Source organism: Rutilus rutilus (assembly GCF_951802725.1).
Source record: "Rutilus rutilus genome assembly, chromosome: 11".
NCBI lineage: Eukaryota > Metazoa > Chordata > Actinopteri > Cypriniformes > Leuciscidae > Rutilus > Rutilus rutilus.
In genome coordinates, this window is record NC_140216.1 from 28,963,543 (window position 1) to 28,985,696 (window position 22,154).

Genomic DNA, 22,154 nt, shown 5'->3' on the forward strand with positions numbered 1-22,154 from the left:
AATCATGTGACACTGAAGACTGGAGTAATGATGCTGAAAATTCAGCTTTGCCATCAGGAATAAATAACACTTTCAAATATATACATTTTAATAATATTAAAATGGAAAACAGTTAATTTATATTACAGTTGTTTTTTTTGTTGTTGTTTTTTTATCAAATAAATTCAGCCTTGGTGATCATATAAGACTTTTAAAAAGTTACAAAATCTTACAGACCCCAAATTTTTGAACAGTACTGTATATTAGTTACAGAAATGTCCAAGATTATTAATTTGCACAACTTTTCCAGGCCTGAAAGTCACACATTTTCCAACTCTCTAATATTTCAGTAATGTAGGAACCCTGTTGATAGAGTGAAAATAAAGAGTATTAAAACTGAAGCGTGTTGTTTCTCCCATCCCAAATTTACTGTGCACAGAAAACTGAGTTAGCCATTAAAAATGTTGCTGATGTGTCTCACAAGACAAACATAGTAGAAATAAGAGAGAGTTTGGAAAGCCCAATAATGACACAAATTACACACTTTACTTTGACCATTAAAGATTTCAGAAGTATGTTGTAGGATCCTTGAAAATGTGTTCAAAAACGCACTTTCATTGTTTATTGTGGTGTTATGATGTTCAACACAATGACTCGCATAAGAAAAAAGAAAGAAAATGTCCTTTGAGATTACACAGAACTGGAATAATTCATAAAAACTTGCCTGGTAAAATCCTTCCTTCATACAGAACACATAATTTACAACAGCATCCCGAAACTCCATAGCTTTGTCATGCTGGAAATGTTGGCAACAGTCTTTTGTAGAATGATCCTATTATAAAACATGGCTAGATAAAAGATGTTAGTTAAATACTAAGATGAGGTTGAGGAGTATAACAGTAAATCCACTCTTTGCCTTGTGCTTCCTGTCTAATAGAAGCCAGTTTCTTGACCCGCCCAGTTCGGTGTCTAAAAAGATAATGGAGGATCATTAGATGCATAAAAGATGCAGCATATACAGCAGCAGTTCTTACTCAAAATTCTATTAAATGTGTTTGACATAAATATTTAAAATGCTCTGACTCAATCAATGTTTCCAGAGTGAACAGCAAGCAAAATGTAGGACAGCAGAAGATACATGACGTGAACTGCTTTGCTGACATAAAATACGATTATTCAGATATTACGCATAGTCTGGGCTTTGATTTGGGAGTGTGCGAGATATTTAAGGGAACTGTATGCCAGCTAATGCTGGCTAATGTTCAGTTAAGGAAAAATTGCCTCAACGTTTAAAAGCTAAAATTTCCCAGCACACTCATTTCATGACGGTAATGATCCCAATGAGGCCCGTCTGAGGGCAAAACTCATTACTACAACCCGTTTTGTTTGCTTTGAGTCTGGTACCTCGTTCCTGCTGCTGTGACTGATCTTCTTCTCGATGTTCATGGCCAGCATCTGACTCCGGAACGACAGGCTCTTGGTCTTCTCGATCACTTGTTGATACGGCGACACGGCGTTGTTGCCCATCACCACGTGACCCTGAGTAGAAAACACCCATTAGAGAGGAGCTGTGTACTGAATAAGACTAAAACAATGCCTTTATAAATTATCAAACAACTTTTCTAAGTAATATAATGAAAAAGTAAAGGCTTCTGGGGATTTGGGGCTTCAAAGTCACTTTGGTTTTAAAGTGACTTGCAAACTATTATTTCACTGAATTACATTTCCTATTAGGGGTGTGTGAAATATATCGCCTATGATAATATCGTAGTTGTTGTTTAGGGCTGCACGATTTGGGGAAAATGTCATATTGCGATAATTGAGGTCAATATTGCGATTGCGATATAATAAACAAATAGTTTCATGAGTCAACTTGCTTGGTTCTCAAGGAAAATAAATGCACACACAGATTAGTGATAATCTGCCTAAAGAAAAAAGTTCTTTAGTCAAGAGCAGTGAGTGTTTTTCTCTGTTCCCTTTGTTCTTTGATTAACTTTAGCGACAGATATAATTAGTGGCTACTGTGTACTGTCCCTTTAAGACCAGTCGCTCCTGTCAGAGACGCAGATCTCACACGCTCCTCATTCTCTCACGAGTCACAACTCTTCACGTTCATCATAAGACTATACTCTTATGTTATGAAGATACTCGACAAAAAGACATTTTGGCATAATTGTGTGTGTTATTGTTCGTTCAAGCTCGAAAGAGAACTGTATTCTGGCATGCTGTTTTGTGTCTGCTTTGAGTCTTTCTGTGTGTCACAGTCAGGACATTCACAGGCAGCGCGTTCATTTTTGTCTTATCGCACATGAATGGTTTAAAAGCATTTGCATGAATAAGAGCGGGATCATGTAACACTAGCCAAAGAATGCCAAAAATTAACAGATGCTGTGTTAATTGCGTTAACAGCGCTAATTTGTTTATTTAATATAAAATCGCAGCATTTTGCGCCATATAATCGCGTAGGCTTGTCATCGCGATTGCGATATGATTAATCGTGCAGCACTATTGTTGTTTTAATGATGTACAATCTGACATTATGGAGTATGTCCCTCACAAAGCAAAACACGCCTATGAGTTTTAGTCTTTTAGGCTATATTTATATCATATTACATAGTTAAAGGACAATTCCGGTGAAAAATGAACCTAGGGGTAACCTAGGGTTCGATAGTTCTCTGGGATGCGTTTTCATGATAATCGAATGTAAAGAGTTTTATCTCTAAAAACAGATTAGCTTATAACGCTAGTATATGGGGCATAGAATAAGTAAAAGCAGAGCCCGTCTACGGAGAGCCTGCCCACTCCCTATTAAGTCCTATTGTACCGAATTTTGGTTGTAGTTCCACCAGAGTTCCACTGGGGGCGATCGCCCATGAGTGCAAAATGAATGGGAGTCTATGGGGCTAGACGGCTAAATTAGTCTCTTTCACCCGACTGCCATTGAGAAATCTCAGATTTGATTGTAGGTTTTGCAAGTTCAACATGGGTTATAGGTCGAATGTTGAATGAACGAGTACTTATTTCCTTTCGATTTCTTACAGGTTGAGTTGTTGTTGCCCATAACACGCTAGCATTCTGCTAATGAACGCTGATTGGTCAGTGAAGGACTGATTACGACCAGAGATACCGCTTGATGGCATCGTGGCATCCGAAGTGGGACCAGAAACAAACAAAACAAAAACTCTTCTAGCACGTGTATTTACCTGTGTCAGCTGTGTTGTCGATGCCTCGAGAGAAAAGAAAGTGCAGAGCGTGAAAGCACCAGAGTGAGTGAAGGATTGCCGTAAAGCAGTATCTCTGGTCGTACGATGTGTATGACGTCATTGACATTTTAAAAGACTTTTTAAAGCAAATAAGTGACTCTAAAAAATCTATCACCCAGCAATGTGTAATTTCTTTGCATCTCCTTTCGAATACAACATTCAAATTACTAGACAAAAAATTATATCCTGAGAAAAGTGGATTTTGAGGGGTATACTGCCATAGACCTCCATTCATACTGCACTCGTCCTGTGAGCGCCCTCATATGGAATCAAAGTGGAACTGCAACCATTTCAGAAGCCGGAAGTGTACTGAGAGTGAAACTTCTCGCCTTATTAGACATTCTCTGGTAAAAGTAAATCGCTAGTTAATACCACTAACAAGGCTCAAAATAGCCTCACACTAACAAGGTAGCATAATGAGGGTCCCTACATGCAAACCGAAGCACTGAGAACTTTGTAAGTGTACAGACAGTTTAATAAGAAGATACTTTATAAAGACAGTACATTACGCGTTTACAGGCAGGAGCCATCTTGGAAAACAGTCTCGACTAGTCGAGTCACGAATGCCGTGCTAAGTGAGTTGGTCGATAGGAATTACGTTTGTGAAATCTAATTTATTTATTTTCTCTGTTGCGTTCAGTGCTTTCTTCCGGAAACAACGGACCATATGAGATTCCAAGTCACAGTTCATCTCACTTAGCATGGCGTTCGGGCGTAAATCACAAAAAATAATGTGTTGGCTCAACAACAACAAAATTAACGCAACAGTTTGCATCATTTTTTTGGGGTCATTATGACAACTATGAGTGAATTTACATTTAACCAACAAGCTACATCGAGTTATAGGGACTTACTGTAATATGTAGCATAAACACAAAATTTTAAGTTGATTAATCCAGCCCTGGAACCAATTAATCTTATCCATTCAGTTCAAATCAACAGCTATCATAGCACATGCTAACATAACTTATTTAACATGAATATTGTATTATTAACAATGTAGTGTTTATCTTCATGTATCTACTCTTCAGCACAATGGTAACCACTAAAACTTCAACATGACAAAAACTCTTATAAATGTCAAACATAACAGCATTAAACACACTAACAGGTTTTTCCGTTCCCTAAAAACAAATAAATTAACATTTAATTTAAACATTTATTCTCCTTATTCAGTCCTATGCAAACCTGGGAAATAGAAATCCACTGCCTAATTTCCGAAGTTAAAGACAATTTCATTAAGTTACTACAACCAACTTAAAAAAAAAAAAAAAGCCAATTAACACAGAAATTTGAGTTTAACTTACAGATGATATTAAGTTGATGTAATGATCAACATTATTATGTCAACAGAACACTACAAAATAATGTTTGCAACTTAAAAGGTTTAATTAAAACAATAAATTTTCATTTTTAAATTGCAACCATGCATTTATTTAAGATGTGGTAACAGGTCCCATGAATTACTTTTTGTAATTTAACTTAGTGGTTAAATTTAATAATTTGACATAATAAATGATGCATAAGCCACATTTAACAAAATCCCAGAAAATATTACGATATTGTCAATACCGCACACCCCTAGTTCCTATATCAGCTTACAATAAAAGCACTATTCATTAACAAACACACACAAAAAAGGCAAGTAAAACTGGTTGCGTTTCCCTTTAAACTCCATAGTTAAAAAGCTCAACCAATAAAAAAATATATTAAAAAAATGCCACCCTCATGTTTCCGTCATACTCTGTAGATCTAAAATCTCTTATGCACTTGTACACATTCAAACTTCACTGACTGCACACAATGGTCAAAGATGTCAAACCAGGCATGACTCGTCATGAAAGCAAGTAAGAAACGCACAAGCACAAAGGAATAGATTTATGAGAGGTACAGCTAACATGAAGACGACTCCAGAAGAATATAACATATTTATAATGTATAATATAAAGTTGCATGTTCTTTTGGAAACACTTCACAATAACATTCTATATGTTAACATTACTTAATGCAATAGCTTACATGAAACAATTAATATTTTTACATTAATCTTAATGATAATTTCTACAAAAAACTATTTTAACACTTCAATAAATTAACATTAGTTATTGTATTATGAACAAAATGAATTACCAATGAATAATAGAATGTTTAAAAATTAACAGTAACCTAGATTAATAGTTAAAGATAAATAAAAAAAAAGTTGCTTTTGCTAATATTAATGTGAACCTTTATTGTAAATTTTTACTTGTGTAAAATGGGAAAGAGCAGTTTGGACATTCTGCTAAACACCTCCTTTTGTGTCCAACAGAAATAAAAGAAAAGGGTAACTTACAAAAAGGCCCCATTTGTTAATCCATTAACTATAAATCCGTTTACTAACTATCAATGAGCATATATTACTATGACATTTAAAACTTAACATTAATATTGGTAATTAATAAAAAAAAAACAGTTGTTCATTCTTCGTTCATGTTAGTTTACAATCTAATGTCTAATATTAACAGATACAACTTTTGATTTTAAAAATGTAAAAGTAAATATTGAGATTTTTATCAACTAAGATTAATAAATGCTGCATAAATATTGTTCATTGTTAGTTCATGTTAAATAATGCCATCAAATGAAAGCCCAACTGTAAAAAAATCTTAGGTTTGAAACATGAGGGTGCTTAACTGATTTTTGGCAGAATTATCCCTTTAAGGTTCATATTGAGCTAAAAAAATAAAATAAACGTAAGACTCAAAAAACTGCTTTAGGCTACGTGTACCTTATTTAAACAGTGTACCAACAAACGTCCCTGTTTCACTGTCAGAAGGAGTCTAGTATGTCTCAAACTAATGGGCTTTGTGTTTGGACATGTGTTCTGCACCCCAAAGCTCGCTCACCAGTTTGGAGTCGATTTTGGCATCCAGTCTGGCATTGCGGATCAAGTTTACGATCCATCTCTCAGCCTCCTCGGGGGTCATATTCAGCTTATCTGCCAACATGCTGCCCAGAGACAGGAAGAGCGATGGATGAGAGGGAGAAAATGAGAAATGAGATTGGCTAAGGTCAACAACAAGCTGTAGCTCTCCTCTTCAAACAAGAGTTCAAACAGTCTCAGTGAAAATCAATCAGTGTAATAAACACAAGCAGGTGACATGAATTAAGATGGACCACCATGTCTAAGATTAAATGTGAACAGGGTTCATAAATAGTGGTGTTCAAAGACACTTTTAAAGGGGGAACTATTGTGCTTTTTTGCATTTTGTTGCTTTTTGAGCATGAAAAAGATCTGCAAAGTAACAAAGAACAAAGTCCACCCCAGTAAACACTGTTTCTGAAATCCCTGAAACGGCCCGATTGTAGTCTTGAGTTTTTGTCTGGGAACGAACACGTCTTAATTTTCCTCGTTTTAATAATTCCCGCCCAAGACATACAAAAAAAGTGGTGAGGCCTGGTTCTGTTGCATTAGTAGTGTGTTAAAACTCGCAGTTATGGTAAGGGGCGTGACTCTTCCGAAACACGCTCGAAGTGTGGTTGACCAATCACAACACACTGGTCCGGCCAACCAATCACAGAACACTGCTTTTTTCGGAAGGAGGGACTTCATAGAGACAGGAACTAAACAGGGCTGCATTTCCCAAAAGCATCGCAAGCCCAAGTAGATCAACTTAGCTCACGATGCTTTTGAGAAACGCAGTCCAGAGCGTTACTGACAGACTGGAAAGAGAGGTGCTGCAATAAAAAAAAAAGTGAAAATAATAAAAAAGAATGTGCTTTTTGAACATTCAAGTATGAAAACCTTTTCTAGTAGACCCCGTAAAACAAAATCAAGAATTAAAAAAAAGTTAATAATAGGTCCCTTTAACAACCATCAATGTAACGCCTATAAATGTTATTAGAGTAAACGAAAACTAAAACCAACAAACATTTGTTACTTTATTTCAATTCACTTAATGTTAAACGCACACACCCGAATAAAACTATAAATAACTCTAATAGTATCTCAATGATACTAAAATAACACGTAAGTTGTACTCTCCATCTAGCTAAGTATTCAGAATGTACACCATTGTGATGTCAGATTTGGTTGGGGTCCATTGATCCTGGCAGCGCAGTGAATCCTCGCAGCACGCTACGCTTTTTTTACAGCGCTAAGAGGATTACTAGTCTATCAAGATTCATCCTGGGGGGGGGGGGGTTACCTGATGCTGATGCACTGATGGATCCGGCAGAAGGTCTCGAAGATGAACAGCCGTGCGTTTTCAATGAAATCCTCCAAGCAGGCTACCAAGAAGAAGTCGTTCACCAGCACCTTGAAAACAAATGGAGTCCATTCAAATTATGTGTTTTAGAAGTTGTGGAAATATTGTTGATGATCCACTGAAAGGCAAGGAGACTGAACTATGAGTCACTTAATTTTACATTAAAACCAATTCATATTTTTTATAGCAAATAAACTTTCTTCAATAAACCTTTACAGTAAAGTGTGTGAGTTCTGCACACAAATGCAGTACCACAAACAGAATTGCAAAAATAATGGTCTAAAATATATGTATTCACTTAATGTTAAACGCACACACCCGGATTTAAAAAAAAATAATTAAAAAAAAATAATAATAATAAATATTATATATTATATTAAAAAAATTTTTTATATATATATATATAGACAAATCCCACAGGCATAAAACTGAAACGGTGTTGAAAAGGCAGTTGAGATTATGTTTTCACAGGTCTGAATGCTGAACACTCCCTCTGGCCACATCTAAGCGAGGAGCTGCCTCATAACTGTAGGTCTGAGAACTGACAGCAGAAAGGCTTTGAAAAGCCCAGTGGGAAACAGCATTAAATTACAGAAGACAGGGATTTGCAGTGGATGAATACATATGGCTTCAAGCAAAAGGATGAGCGTTCTTCTCAATGTATACCTCCAAACGACTCAAACTGAGGGAAACAGTGTTAGTTGGAATCACAGGGATGACAGGCCTGGTAACACACAGCGGGTGGTGATCTTACCGACTCGCACTCCCTCAGTTTTTTCTGGGCGCTGTCGAAATCAAAGTTAACATAGAGGCACTCCACAAACTCTGTGATGGGATCCTTGTATGTGTATGACTCCTGTTGAGAGAGTGAAAGCAGAGCGAAACATTAATCTCGTGCTAATTTGACAGCGAGTGCCAAAGTCTGGGGTATAAATGTGGCGTCGCCCCAAGAAGCACTCTGACGACTACATTTAAAAAGAGACGCTAATTCACAAACTCTGAATCAATACTTAAAAGGAAGCACATTTAAAATGAGCGTAATTGAATGCGATGATGCTTGTCGTGATAGAAACCTCAAAGGAGAATCTGTGAGCTCATTCATCTGAACCACAAAGACGACAATCTTCAAAACAACCTGAACTCAAATAAACTATCGGCTCGGATGCACTTTCATAAAAACATAGTGGTTTTATGCATATTAGCATGTGTGATCAAGGAATGGTCAACTAGTTGGTTTATCTTAATTTTTTCTTGAATGTTTATTTTAGCTTTAATATTTAAAGCATAAAGATGTTGATATTGATGTAGTTAATTACTGTTATAATTAACATAACAGTATTAATATGATGTTACTCTTATAATTCAGCAGTTAATATCTGAACGCATCATACATTGGTCTACACAATGTGACAGTTAACACAGTAAAATCTATCACACAACACTGAGCAAACCTAGCGATTTCACTGTACAAAGTAGGGCTCAACGATTAATTGCATTTGCGATAATATCGCGATATGATGAAATGCGATTTTTTTCAACCGCAAAGCTGCGATTACAGTCTGGTCACGTGACACGCGAGAGTAAACCAGTCTGTATTGCAGATGAAGCATCAACTTGGCACGCTATACACAGGTTTCTTGTATACAAACAATACCGGATGCGCGCGCATCCAGGAGGCAAAAAAACGCTATCTGTTATGCCCAGTTCTGTAAAAGAACATTGTAATTAACGTAGATTTCGCATTGTTTGTAATTTCTTGTTGACTCCATAATAAACGGCAATTTCAGAGTTGGATCTGTTTGTTTGTTTTTCATATTAATATAACATTATGTAAAACGTCCAACTGTTCACGAATCAAAATCCGGACATACTGTGATGCATGTATGAATTATCATGTTAGACTAAGTTAGTAATGTAATAGCCAATGTTAGCAGTGCAGCATCTATAGAGCCCGAATTTGCTTTTATATAAGTTAACCTTGTTTACGTTACTTTACGACCTGCAACATTTCATGACTGCACACATAACGTTACTTTACTGTAAATCAAAGATTTGACGATGGAGTATGTGGGAAGCCTTAGTACCTCCGACCGTGGCGATTATATTAAAAAACGTACTCTCAGCAATTGTGAGATCTTGCCGGATCCCTACGCAATACATGACGATCTTTGGATTGTGGATGACAAGAAGTGGCCAGCAATTGTATGGCCTGATATATATAATTATCTTATTCAGACACCAAGTGTGTATACAAGAGAAATGATTAGAGCGTACAAATCCCTTGATGCATACAACTACGTGCTATGGGGTCATGTGCAGCTCGTCAAATTATGAATAGAAAGAATATAACAGACAACTTCCTCCTTCTGTCCCACTCTTCCATTTGCCTAGATTTGGAATTATACTTGTAACATGTATAATTTAAATGAGAAGATAAAACACATCACTGCTTGCACACGCAACCTGGAGGCAGAAAGACCCGCGGTCTTCGTACCGGAGTAAAGGGTTTAGGCTAGTAGCAAAGTGGTGGTGTTGTCGCTAAGTCAAAATGCCATTGAGTTGTTGCGTAATTTATTTACATGCAGGCCTATCTGTTGTGTTTTATCTGCTCATTTAAATTATACATGTTGCAAGTATAATTCCAAATCTAGGCAAATGGAAGAGTGGCACAGAAATTTCTATTCATAATTTGACGAGCTGCACATGACCACATAGCACGTAGTTGTATGCATCAAGGGATTTGTACGCTCTAATCATTTCTCTTGTATACACACTTGGTGTCTGAATAAGATAATTATATATATCAGGCCATACAATTGCTGGCCACCTCTTGTCATCCACAATCCAATGGAACGTCATGTATTGCGTAGGGATCCGGCAAGATCTCACCATTGCTGAGAGTACGTTTTTTAATATAATCGCCACGGTCGGAGGTACTAAGGCTTCCCACATACTCCATCGTCAAATCTTTGATTTACAGTAAAGTAACGTTATGTGTGCAGTCATGAAATGTTGCAGGTCGTAAAGTAACGTAAACAAGGTTAACTTGTATAAAAGCAAATTCGGGCTCTATAGATGCTGCACTGCTAACATTGGCTATTACATTACTAACTTAGTCTAACATGATAATTCATACATGCATCACAGTATGTCCGGATTTTGATTCGTAAACAGTTGGACGTTTTACATAATGTTATATTAATATGAAACACAAACAAACAGCTCCAACTCTGAAATTGCAGTTTATTATTGAGTCAACAAGAAATTACAAACAATGCGAAATCTACGTTAATTACAATGTTCTTTTACAGAACTCGGCATAACAGATAGCGGTTTTTTGCCTCCTGGATGCTCGCGCATCCGGTATTGTTTGTATACAAGAAACCCGTGTATAGGCCTGGCTACAGGAAATAACAGGTTATGTTTAATTTATGTGATATTGTGTTATAGATTATCTCCAACGATTCTGTATCGATTAAGATCATTTCAGATTGATATCTGAGCTTTGTTTTAAACACAGATACTACACCTGATGGCGCGTGTGCATTATAAACAACCGTATTCTGCTTGCTTCTAATTCCTCTGTCTCACACACAACACCACTCGAACATTACGAGAAATAATCTTTAATAAAGTTTGGAAAAGTTGAAGCGAATTACAAGGACATTCGCGGGCTTCATTGCACAAGATATGAGAGACGCGCAGTCTGCGTGATGTTACTTTTGTAGTGCGCGATCTCGCCCGCCGGTATTTTACTTACAAATGTTCTACAAAGGCACAATATGTCTTGGAATGCAGTTGGCTTGTATATTAAAAATATGAAAATCACAGACAGAAGCTGCTTTCAATTTCAAATACTCATGCGCTTTGCGGAGAGCGTTTGAGCATGCGGCTGTGAGCGACTCCGTCTACGTGGTTAAAATGTAGCCTACTTGCATCTCAAAATGCTTTTATGATTAATGTGACACAGTGAGTTATATCTTAAGTTATTAAACAGACAGGACAAACCACATCTTATAATTTCAAAAGAGATGAAAACGTTCAGACAGCCTACTCTTACTGAAAGCACTCTGTTTATTGCTTGTAATATTTTTCTATATTTTTGAAGCTATATTTGTTAAAATTATTAACATGTAATTGTATTAATTTAGTTTTTTAATGTGTAATTATTATAAGTAGGCCTACTTATAATTATGTAATTAAATATTTTAAGTTTTATTAATAAGATCAATTAAAGAAAAAAAATGTGATCAGCTCATGAGGTGCCTAAAGATTCCCTTCCCTATTTTACAATGATTTATTGCTTGTTTTTGTTGAATAATAGAAAAGATAAAGAGCTTAAAAAATAATCGGAAAATTGGTAAAACCAAATTGCAATTAGATTATTTTCCAAAATCGTTCAGCCCTATTACAAAGGAACCATGAAACATTAGGCTACATTATCCATTTTGTTAATTCATGGCAAACAAAAAACATGACCCTAAACCAGAGTAAAGGGGTGGTTACACTACTTTTTGTTCCATTGGCTTGCATTCAAATGTACATGAATGCGGAAGACCAGAAACGCAAGCTCATGCATTTGGGAACGTGCTACGAATTATTTTCACATTTGATAATTTCCAACATTTTTTGTAGGAAGATGATTACAGCATTTCACTAGATTTGTAATGAGATGCGTTTGTAAACCTGTTTTCAGAAACGGCGGTTTCCGACAAAATAATAGCTCAACTTCAGTTTCTGTCAAAATAATGGCTCATGGGTTTGAAAATTTAGAAATTAGGACAAAAGTATTTTAATTTCCTACTGCAGCATAAAGTAAAATAATATATTCATGAAATATTTATTTTCATTTGTTTTGTTTCACAATATACACTCACCTAAAGGATTATTAGGAACACCTGTTCAATTTCTCATTAATGCAATTATCTAATCAACCAATCACATGGCAGTTGCTTCAATGCATCTAGGGGTGTGGTCCTGGTCAAGACAATCTCCTGAACTCCAAACTGAATGTCAGAATGGGAAAGAAAGGTGATTTAAGCAATTTTGAGCATGGCATGGTTGTTGGTGCCAGACGGGCCGGTCTGAGTATTTCACAATCTGCTCAGTTACTGGGATTTTCACGCACAACCATTTCTAGGATTTACAAAGAATGGTGTGAAAAGGGAAAAACATCCAGTATGCGGCAGTCCTGTGGGTGAAAATGCCTTGTTGATGCTAGAGGTCAGAGGAGAATGGGCCGACTGATTCAAGCTGATAGAAGAGCAACTTTGACTGAAATAACCACTCGTTACAACCAAGGTATGCAGCAAAGCATTTGTGAAGCCACAACACGCACAACCTTGAGGCGGATGGGCTACAACAGCAGAAGACCCCACCGGGTACCACTCATCTCCACTACAAATAGGAAAAAGAGGCTACAATTTGCACGAGCTCACCAAAATTGGACAGTTGAAGACTGGAAAAATGTTGCCTGGTTTGATGAGTCTCGATTTCTGTTGAGACATTCAGATGGTAGAGTCAGAATTTGGCGTAAACAGAATGAGAACATGGATCCATCATGCCTTGTTACCACTGTGCAGGCTGGTGGTGGTGGTGTAATGGTGTGGGGGATGTTTTCTTGGCACACTTTAGGCCCCTTAGTGCCAATTGGGCATCGTTTAAATGCCACGGTCTACCTGAGCATTGTTTCTGACCATGTCCATCCCTTTATGACCACCATGTACACGGCTGATGGCTACTTCCAGCAGGATAATGCACCATGTCACAAAGCTCGAATCATTTCAAATTGGTTTCTTGAACATGACAATGAGTTCACTGTACTAAAATGGCCCCCACAGTCACCAGATCTCAACCCAATAGAGCATCTTTGGGATGTGGTGGAACGGGAGCTTCGTGCCCTGGATGCGCATCCCACAAATCTCCATCAACTGCAAGATGCTATCCAATCAATATGGGCCAACATTTCTAAAGAATGCTTTCAGCACCTTGTTGAATCAATGCCACGTAGAATTAAGGCAGTTCTGAAGGCGAAAGGGGGTCAAACACAGTATTAAATAGGTTGTTCCTAATAATCCTTTAGGTGAGTGTATGGCTATTACTGTCATAGAAATAATAATATAAAATTATTATTATTATAATGTTCTAATTGTTTGGCTTCCTAAAACACCAGTGTGAATGTTGTAGCCTATTGGTTAGAGAGTCAGACTGGTAACCCGGTCGTGAGTTCGATTTTCAATTCCGGTATGAAATGACCGAGGTGCCGTTGAGCAATGCACCTAACACCCAATCGCTCCCCGGGTGCCACAGTGAATGGATGGCCACTGCTCCGGGTGTGTGTGTGTCCACGGTGTGGACAGTGTGTGTTCACTACTCACTACTCCTAATGTGTGTGCACTAACTTGGATAGGTTAAAAGCAGAGGACAAACCCAGAGTATGGCCTTCACGTCACTTCACCTCACTTTAATGTAGACTGAGACACTATATCACAACTAAGAGGGTTGAGTTCCCATTTAAAGTACAAGTTAATTCACAGACTTTTTTCTTTATTCAATTTGCACACTGAACTCTCAAAGAAGAATTTAACTTTAATGTACAAAAGCATATGGGGTTATGCCCCCGATTCCCTCTAGAGAAACATAGTCTAGCAAAATCCTGTGGGAAACACTGGTGACATCATATCACACCCATTGCAGCGTCCATAGTAATTTCAAGTGAAATTTCCATGGCATAACTATATACCCACTAGTCATTCAGAAAATCCACCGCCTAGTTAAATCTGCGGCGATCATGCTAACCTGTTGGATGACTTTGACCAGGTCTTTGAGGACCTGTCTTCGTTTCCTCACGTCCTTGTTGGTAATGACGGCCGTGGTCAGGTAGCGCAGAATGTGGGGGCACATGGTCTGAATTGCGTTCAAGTACCTAAGAAACAGACAACATCCATCTGTAATGCAAAACATTTTTTTAATCATCACAGTTCAAAAGCTTGGGGTCAGTAAAGTTTTTTTTTTTTTTTAAGAAAATCGGAAATTTATATTTGTATTCAGCAAGGGTGCATTAAATTGATTAAAAGTGATATTTATCATGTTAAAAAAGATTTCTATTTCAAATAAATACTGTTCTTTTAAAATCTCTATTCATCAAAGAATCCTGAAAAAAACTATTTTAATGATAATAATAAATAAATAAATAAATAAATGTTTTTTAAGCAGCAAATCAGCATATTAGAATGATTTCTGAAGGATCATGTGACACTGAAGACTGGAGTAATGATGCTGAAAATTCAGCTTTGCCATTATTTTTGACATAACTTTGTATTTTTGATCAAATAATAGCCTTGGTGCCCAATTCTTTCAAAAGCATTTAAAAAAATATTACAGAGCCCAAACTTTTGAACTGTAGTGTATATGTTTTATGTTTTGCAATAACAAATATATTTTTTAGATTTTCCAATAACAGAAACATTCCAAAATTAAATAATATTGAATCAGAATTTGAGAAACTGAATCAAATAAATTCAAGAAATCAGTACAGATATGTAGCTCTAAAAACCAATGGCAATTATAAACCATGAGAATTTGGATGTTTTGTCCAAAAAAAGAAAACTTTGATTGGTTCCCGTTTTAAAATTACATCAGTGTGGTCTCAACACAGAGTATGTCATCTTCAAAGTGCTCAGACTGAGCAAAGCTCATTATATGGTCATGCAAACAAGCACTGTACCCCCTAAAAATGTAACGCTTTAAAGAGCAAATCTCATTAACAGTGAATTTTCCAGCTATTGATGCAAACACAACACACACATCATGGCAAGTCCCTTTAGCAAGTGATAAAAAAAAAAATTTATGCAAATGTGGTGTGTTGCATTCCTACATTCTTTAATGAGCAATTTGAGAGTGCTTGTAATAACAAAGAGGGAATTTTGTGTCGTCGTACTCACTGGGGCTGATAGAGAAACAGCTCGATGATGTTGTCTCTGCCTTTGGGGTGGTTAAAGAAGACGAACAGAGACCAGTGTATGAGCCACGTCCTCTGCTGCAGCGACTGAAGAGGGGAACTCACCGACTGAACCGTGGCAGGAAAGAAAAACATGGTTTCATTAAAAATGTCAACATTGCTTCAGCCTTCTGTCATGTCGTTGACGTTACATTACTAGCACGGACTAGCAAAGCAAGCGAGGCCGTAGTAAATCCACACACATCCATCTTTAACTGCACCGCAAATAAAAATTCCAAGCATTTACTTCTCAAAGCTGATGCAATGTAAATGTCATCCTGGTCAATTTTGTGTGTATAGTTGATCTAATGCTTGATGTCTGCTAGAGTACTGTTATATCTGAGCTCAAAGGAACATGGGTAACACAGCAAATTAACCAGTGGGAAGGATATTGGATTTCTCCAGCTGATGAAATACAGCCGCAAAGCTTCTATTATACAGGGGAGACAGAGGACTGAAGGATGCCGGACAGACGTACGTTGTTGTCAATGGTCTCTCGTAAGCGGGTCAGGTCCTCCATGGCCGCCTCCCAGTTCTGCATGAGGATCTCGGACGCCAGTTTTCCCCAGAGAGAGCTCAGAGCGTTCCTGTCCGTTGAGGGAACCTGAGTCATGACAACAAAACATACTGATTTTGTTGGTATCAATTCTCTGCCGATTTCCACGATGAAATTTCATTGATCCAGCTCCCACAGCTATACATTTTTCGGGTATACTGTTGCTTTGGCGTTGATGAAAATTGTCACGTCTCGATTGGTTAGGACACAATTTTGAACCCACAACTGACTTTTATTTTATTTGGAAATCATTGAGAAATTTTTTCACAAATAAATAAATTATATATATAAATATTTGCAATTTAAATTGCAATTTAAATGAACTGTTTTCTATTTTAATATATTTTAAAGCGAAATGATTGATATTATCAGCAGCCAATACTCCTGTCCTCATTGTCACATGATCCTTCAGAATTTTAATATGCTGATTCAGTGCTCAAGAAACATTTTTTATTACTATTAATGTTGAAAACAGCTGCTTTGCAATATTTTTGTAGAAACTGTTATACATTTCTCTCTATAATTTTTTTTTTTTTAAAGAATGGCATTAAATTGAAATCTTTTGTAACATTATAAATGTCTTTACTGTCACTTTTGACCAATTTAACAGATCTTTGCTGAACATATATATTTTTTGCAAATAAATAAATTACAAATCTTACTAGTCCTGAACTTTTGAACAGTATAAATATTTTAAATATCACCAAAATAGCTTTGCTTATATCAAGATATGTCTGCTAATAAATAAATAAAAAAAATATATAAAATTATTAAAAAACAAATCAGACATATAATAGTATAAGCAAAATTATTTTTGCGAATTTAAATATGCATAATATTTTTGTTTATGTTCCTTTAACGTTTTTTCTAACCATCTCAAGGTACTGTTACTGGCTGTCTGTACAAGCAAATTATTAAAAACAAAACACTTTAACTGTTAAAACACTCAGGGAAGAAACAAATTAATTTGCTTCTATTTTCATTCATTTCTGTGTCAATTTCACACTTCACAAATCAAATTAACCAAAAACATAGGATAAACACCAGCAGTCTTGCTCACATGAACAAGAACACTTACTAGCACACGGAAGAAGTAGAGATACTCCGCAGCCCCAGAGTAGTTGCCACACTCATACTGGAATTTGGCATAACGGTATAGCGTATCCAAATATTCCTGACGAAACTGAGGGAGAAGAATACAGAGGTAACACAAAATGGTAGTGAAATGAAATATTCAACGATGCAATAAGCTGTTGATTAGCTTCTCTGAAAATAAAAAAGGAATAATTGGTTATAGTTTGAGGTATGTTGCAAAACTTACACTATGTTTGTCTGCTAAATATTCAAACAGCATCCTCCCATCTCTAAGAAAAAAAAAGTGCATCTTAGTAGTGACTTTGCATATGTTAAGCCACTAAACACACCAGATATTGTATTTCAAGGTGCAGTACAGCAATATGATGACATCAGACCTGGTGGACTGCATTTGTCTCTGAGTCTCTGGATCTTCAAACATCTTAACTATGGGTTCAGTCTCAGACTGGAGCTGCTTCAGCTGGGCCACCACTGTGGTTCTTTTCTCCCTTAAGGCTACACAGAGAGATATACATGAAATATACAAAAAATACTGTAATATTTCAAAATATTTAAAATTATGATTTTCTATTTTAATATACTTTAAAATATGATTTATTTCTGTGATGCAAAGCTGAATTTTCATCAGCGATTATTCCAGTCTTCGGTGTCACATGATCCTTCAGAAATCAGTCTAATATGCTGATTTGGGCCCGGTTTCCCAAAGCGTTCTTATCTCTAAGTAGTTCTTAACCTATTCCTTAACCTCTCTCTTAACCTTATAGGACGGTTCCCGAAACGTTCGTACGCTAAGTATATCTTTTGTAAGTCACACTTTCGTAAGGTTGGTCTGGACCACTCTTAGCTTTACCTTATCACTGTTGCAGGTCTATATGAATATAATTCTGAAGTTTTAATACACCCAGACAGTATTAAATTAGGCTAATTCAAGTGTTTTCATGCAAAGAATAAAATTGTCATTACACTGATTGTTGTTAGATTTTTAATTATATTATTATACAATATTATTAATTTAATTAAAACGCTCTTTTAAAGGCCAGTGAAAGCATAGGCTACTGTCAGTTAAGTCCTATTCGGACGCTAATATTGTTTCTCATGGGCTCGTCCGGTATTTTAAACATTTACAGAGGTAAGTCGGTGATTTTAGTGCCGTCCGAATCCATAATATCAGTGTTTTTCTCACCCAACCCGCGTAAAAATCCCTGGCCAAATTAGTACCTTCTGTTTTTTGACAAACAGGTCGTGTGGTAATTTAATTGTCGTCTGAATCCACATCTCTGAGTTTACAAGAGATTCAAAATTCACGGTTTAAATCCTTTTTGATCACTGCCGAGCACCGTACGCAAGATGTAAACTTTTATTACTGAAATGCTGGAAAGTATTTACAAGAACAATATTTCATCGCAGCTCCACCTCAGCGAACAAAAATGGGAAAGAGAAGAAGGCACGTAAATTTTTGAAAAGGTTATTGTGGCAGCAATATATGTTACAATTTTAAAATATGTAGGCTAGGCTATTATAGGCTATTATAGTTTGGATTATTTTTTATAATATCCAATAATCATAATAAATTGCAATTTCAACTATTTCTGAAGTGCTTCATTTATAAAGATCACCGCTTTCTCACATAAACAGCCCCTGCACGAGAGAATAATTGATTCTCGAGCCATCGATATCAAACAATTCAGCACCATCGCCACGGACAGCACCGGGTAACGTCGCACGTAAGAAGGTATATCTTAAGCAGCTTCCTAAGGTATGGTTCGGGGAACACACTTAGGAACATAAACACCTTTGGTAAGATATATCTTTCGAGCTCTCTTAGCGCGCTAAGAGTGAGTGTTATCGGGAAACCGGGCCCTGATCAGTTCATTATTATCAATGTTGGAGATAGTTGTGCTGCTTAATACTCATTATATTAATATAATATTAATTATATTAATAACATTAATTAATACTAATATTTATATTTTTTGGAACATGTGATACTTTTTCAGGATTAATTGATGAAAAACAAGTTAAAAAGAACAGCCTTTATTCAAAATAGAAATATTTTCTAACAATATAAATCTTTACTATCATTTTTTATCCATTTAACACATTCTTAATGAATAAAAGTATGAATTTCTTTCAAAAAAAGAAAACATTACAGGGCCCAAACTTTTAAACGGTAGTGTAGCTTTTATTGTTAAAAACGATTTATAATTTGAATAAATGCTGTTCTTTTTTAAACTTTTTCTTCATAAAAGTATTTGAAAAGAGTATCACAATTTAAGCAGCACAACTCTTTCCAACATTGACAATAAACCAGCACATCAGAATGATTTCTGAAGGATCATGTGACACTGAAGACTAAAGCAATGATGCTGGAAATTCAGCTTTACATCACAGAAATAAAATATATTTTGAAGTATTAAAATATAACACCATTATTTTAAACTGTAATAATATTTCACAATATTAATGTTTTTTTCTGTATTTTTGATCAAATAAATGCAGGCTTGATGAGCATACGAGACTTTTGTAAAAAAAAAAACATTAAAAATAGTAGCCTAATATTTCCAAGTTTGTGACCAGTACTGTATAGTAACACACTCTATTTGATGTAAAAATCTTAATTACATGTAATTGCTCAGTCAGTGTTTCAAGTGCGGAAAGACTTCAATAAAAGTGCTTGTAAACAATATGTCAGGTAACCTTACAGCCATTCAATGACCATAAACCCATCAGTTAGCTAGAAAAATTAACTCTGAAGTGGAGCATTTTGCTAAATATATGCACCCTTACATTTTACATATTCATTACATTTTAACTTAACCTGTTCATCAACATTTAGGACTTGAATCAAAACATATATAATATATCTGGCTGGCCTGATGGGGATTGACACTAATTTCACAATTTGATTTCAATTCACAGGCTTGCGATTTGATTCAATTCCAGATATGTTTTTATTTAACTCTATTTTAGGTGAGAGGGGAAATACTTACAATGTGGAATTTCTTTGTCAGGATAAAGGTTCTTATATACGTCCATGGCGAAGTCCACCATGTTCGTTTCACTGAGAAGATCCAGCTTTCCTTGGAGAAGTTCTTTCTCATTGTAGATCTGAGGTGACAATAAACATCAGATTTAACAGCACTATATCAGGATTTTTGAATATATGACTGACTTTAAATTGAAGAGATATTATGCAACATAATAACATGACTTTAACAGACATGCATCAAAGTCAAAGCACTTAAATAGTACATGACATACATATTTTAATTTATCTCACAACAAACAAGTACTTTCGTTGTGCCAAGTGATGGCATCACACATTAATAGTATTTTAACATATACCATAACAATTAATGATGACAATATTTAAGTATTTATGGTATACGTGTTACTTTGAAGAATATCATGGTGTTATTACAACAAAATAACACTATGTCCAAGTATAATATTATACAAGTAGTAAATAAAAAGAGATATGAGATACGAAATAAAAATGTATACTTTAAATTAAGCTGATCTATCAAAAATAATACAAAACAAGTAAACGTTTAATGCAATTATCACTATAAAGAGGTCATTTCTGCTTCAATATCAGATAAGAAAACCAAATAATTTATCCAGACCAGCTGACGTTCCGCCACACGTGGCGCTGCACGATTAGCGACTACCAATTAATTAAGAATATAGCTGAGTAACGAAGTATTTACTTTACACTACTGTGGTTTACATATTACCTCCTTGACAGAAAGAAATTCCAGCAGCGGAAAGACCAAATGTCGGTCTAAAAAATGCGCAATCTTGGTGGTCAGATCGTACTCCGCCATTTTGGAAACGGAAATGAGCTTCTAAATAACTTTATTCAAACACTGAAGAGACAACAGTGACCTGCCTGCACTCCACAAAGCACTCTCAGTCATTCCCTTTAGTAGATTGGTGTTTATTGTTCGTTCGTTAACTGTTCATATCCTCATGAGACCCAGAAATAGATTTTTTTCCTCTGTAGAGGACATTATATTTTAACAATTTTCTTTGAGACCATTTATAAGCCACAGTTTTAGCACATCCAGGGCTTTTCAGAGATATCAAATGGTTGGAGGTTACACCATGACAGCTCCCTCTCCTTGGTCTTTAAATATGACTGACGTTGACTTAATTAGTCTACTTAATTCAGCACTTATGGGAATATGATAATATTTTGTAATTATCATTTAAATCAGACTATTTTTCATATTGTTTGTTATAATTTAACATCTCAAGACAACTTTAGTGGGGTTTCAAATATGACTTTCTGTTTTGAGACATGCATAAGTTTCATACATATCCAGGACTTACATCATGCATCAGGCATTTTAGGTGAATAAGTGCATAGGGAAGAAATTACATATTCATAGATATTTATATGAAATATGAGATATTATGAAAATGTTGCCAAGTTATTACTGTATTTAGTATATCTATTATTTGATTAAATTTTGTACATGTTGCCCAGAGAACACATTAATATGCAAATTAGAGACAACATGTATATAATGGAAAAACTCGTTTTTGGCCATGTTTACACACGTGTAAAGTAAAATAATAGACTTGATCAAATCTTTCTCTAATAAATTTCATACCATAGTTGAGAATCGTTGTACAAATGTTTGAGCATAGTTTCTTCTCAAGGAAGAAGTTTCCTGGAGCTGTCAAAGAACTGAAAACCCTAATTTACATGAAACACATGCAAAATGCAAAATACTTTTTCAACACAATTTACACAAAACAGCTATAGATGTTTTACAGAGGACAAGTTATAGAAAAAAATAATAATAGCCTGTAACCTAAAAATTGACTGGTATACTATAAAAAATTAATACATAAAAAACATTGTTTTGATTATAGAGTCTTATTTTCATTTCCTGAGTCCTATTCCTCCATAGGACAGAAATTCGATAGAAATTTACAAAACTTTTTTAGGTCTCAGGAGGATATAGGATCCACTTCTGTCATAAATTTTATGCAGAAAAATGTGT

The 22,154-nt window shown here is 35.7% G+C and overlaps 1 protein-coding gene across 1 annotated transcript; it reads right to left on the reverse strand.

Moving 5' to 3' along the window:
• Window positions 1-73: 73 nt before the first annotated feature.
• eif3eb (eukaryotic translation initiation factor 3, subunit E, b) lies at window positions 74-20,974 on the reverse strand. The gene is made up of 13 exons (XM_084423356.1): window positions 20,877-20,974; window positions 20,130-20,247; window positions 17,517-17,634; window positions 17,366-17,408; window positions 17,123-17,227; window positions 15,967-16,092; window positions 15,433-15,557; window positions 14,288-14,414; window positions 8,244-8,345; window positions 7,430-7,539; window positions 6,128-6,230; window positions 1,384-1,518; window positions 74-948 (listed from the first exon to the last, which is right to left on the reverse strand). The coding sequence occupies exons 1-13, from the start codon at window positions 20,964-20,966 to the stop codon at window positions 910-912; spliced, it is 1,341 nt and encodes a 446-aa protein (XP_084279482.1). The 5' UTR covers window positions 20,967-20,974; the 3' UTR covers window positions 74-909.
• Window positions 20,975-22,154: the final 1,180 nt, after the last annotated feature.

Excerpts from the sequence above, each read along its gene's own strand:
- eif3eb (XM_084423356.1), bottom strand. The coding sequence starts at position 20,966 with ATGGCGGAGTACGATCTGACCACCAAGATTGCGCATTTTTTAGACCGA. Across the intron at positions 17,635-20,129 it reads TGACAAAGAAATTCCACATT|CCTTAAGGGAGAAAAGAACC; the intron begins GTAAGTATTTCC and ends CTCTCTGTGTAG. Across the intron at positions 6,231-7,429 it reads CATCAGTGCATCAGCATCAG|CATGTTGGCAGATAAGCTGA; the intron begins GTAACCCCCCCC and ends GTCTCTGGGCAG.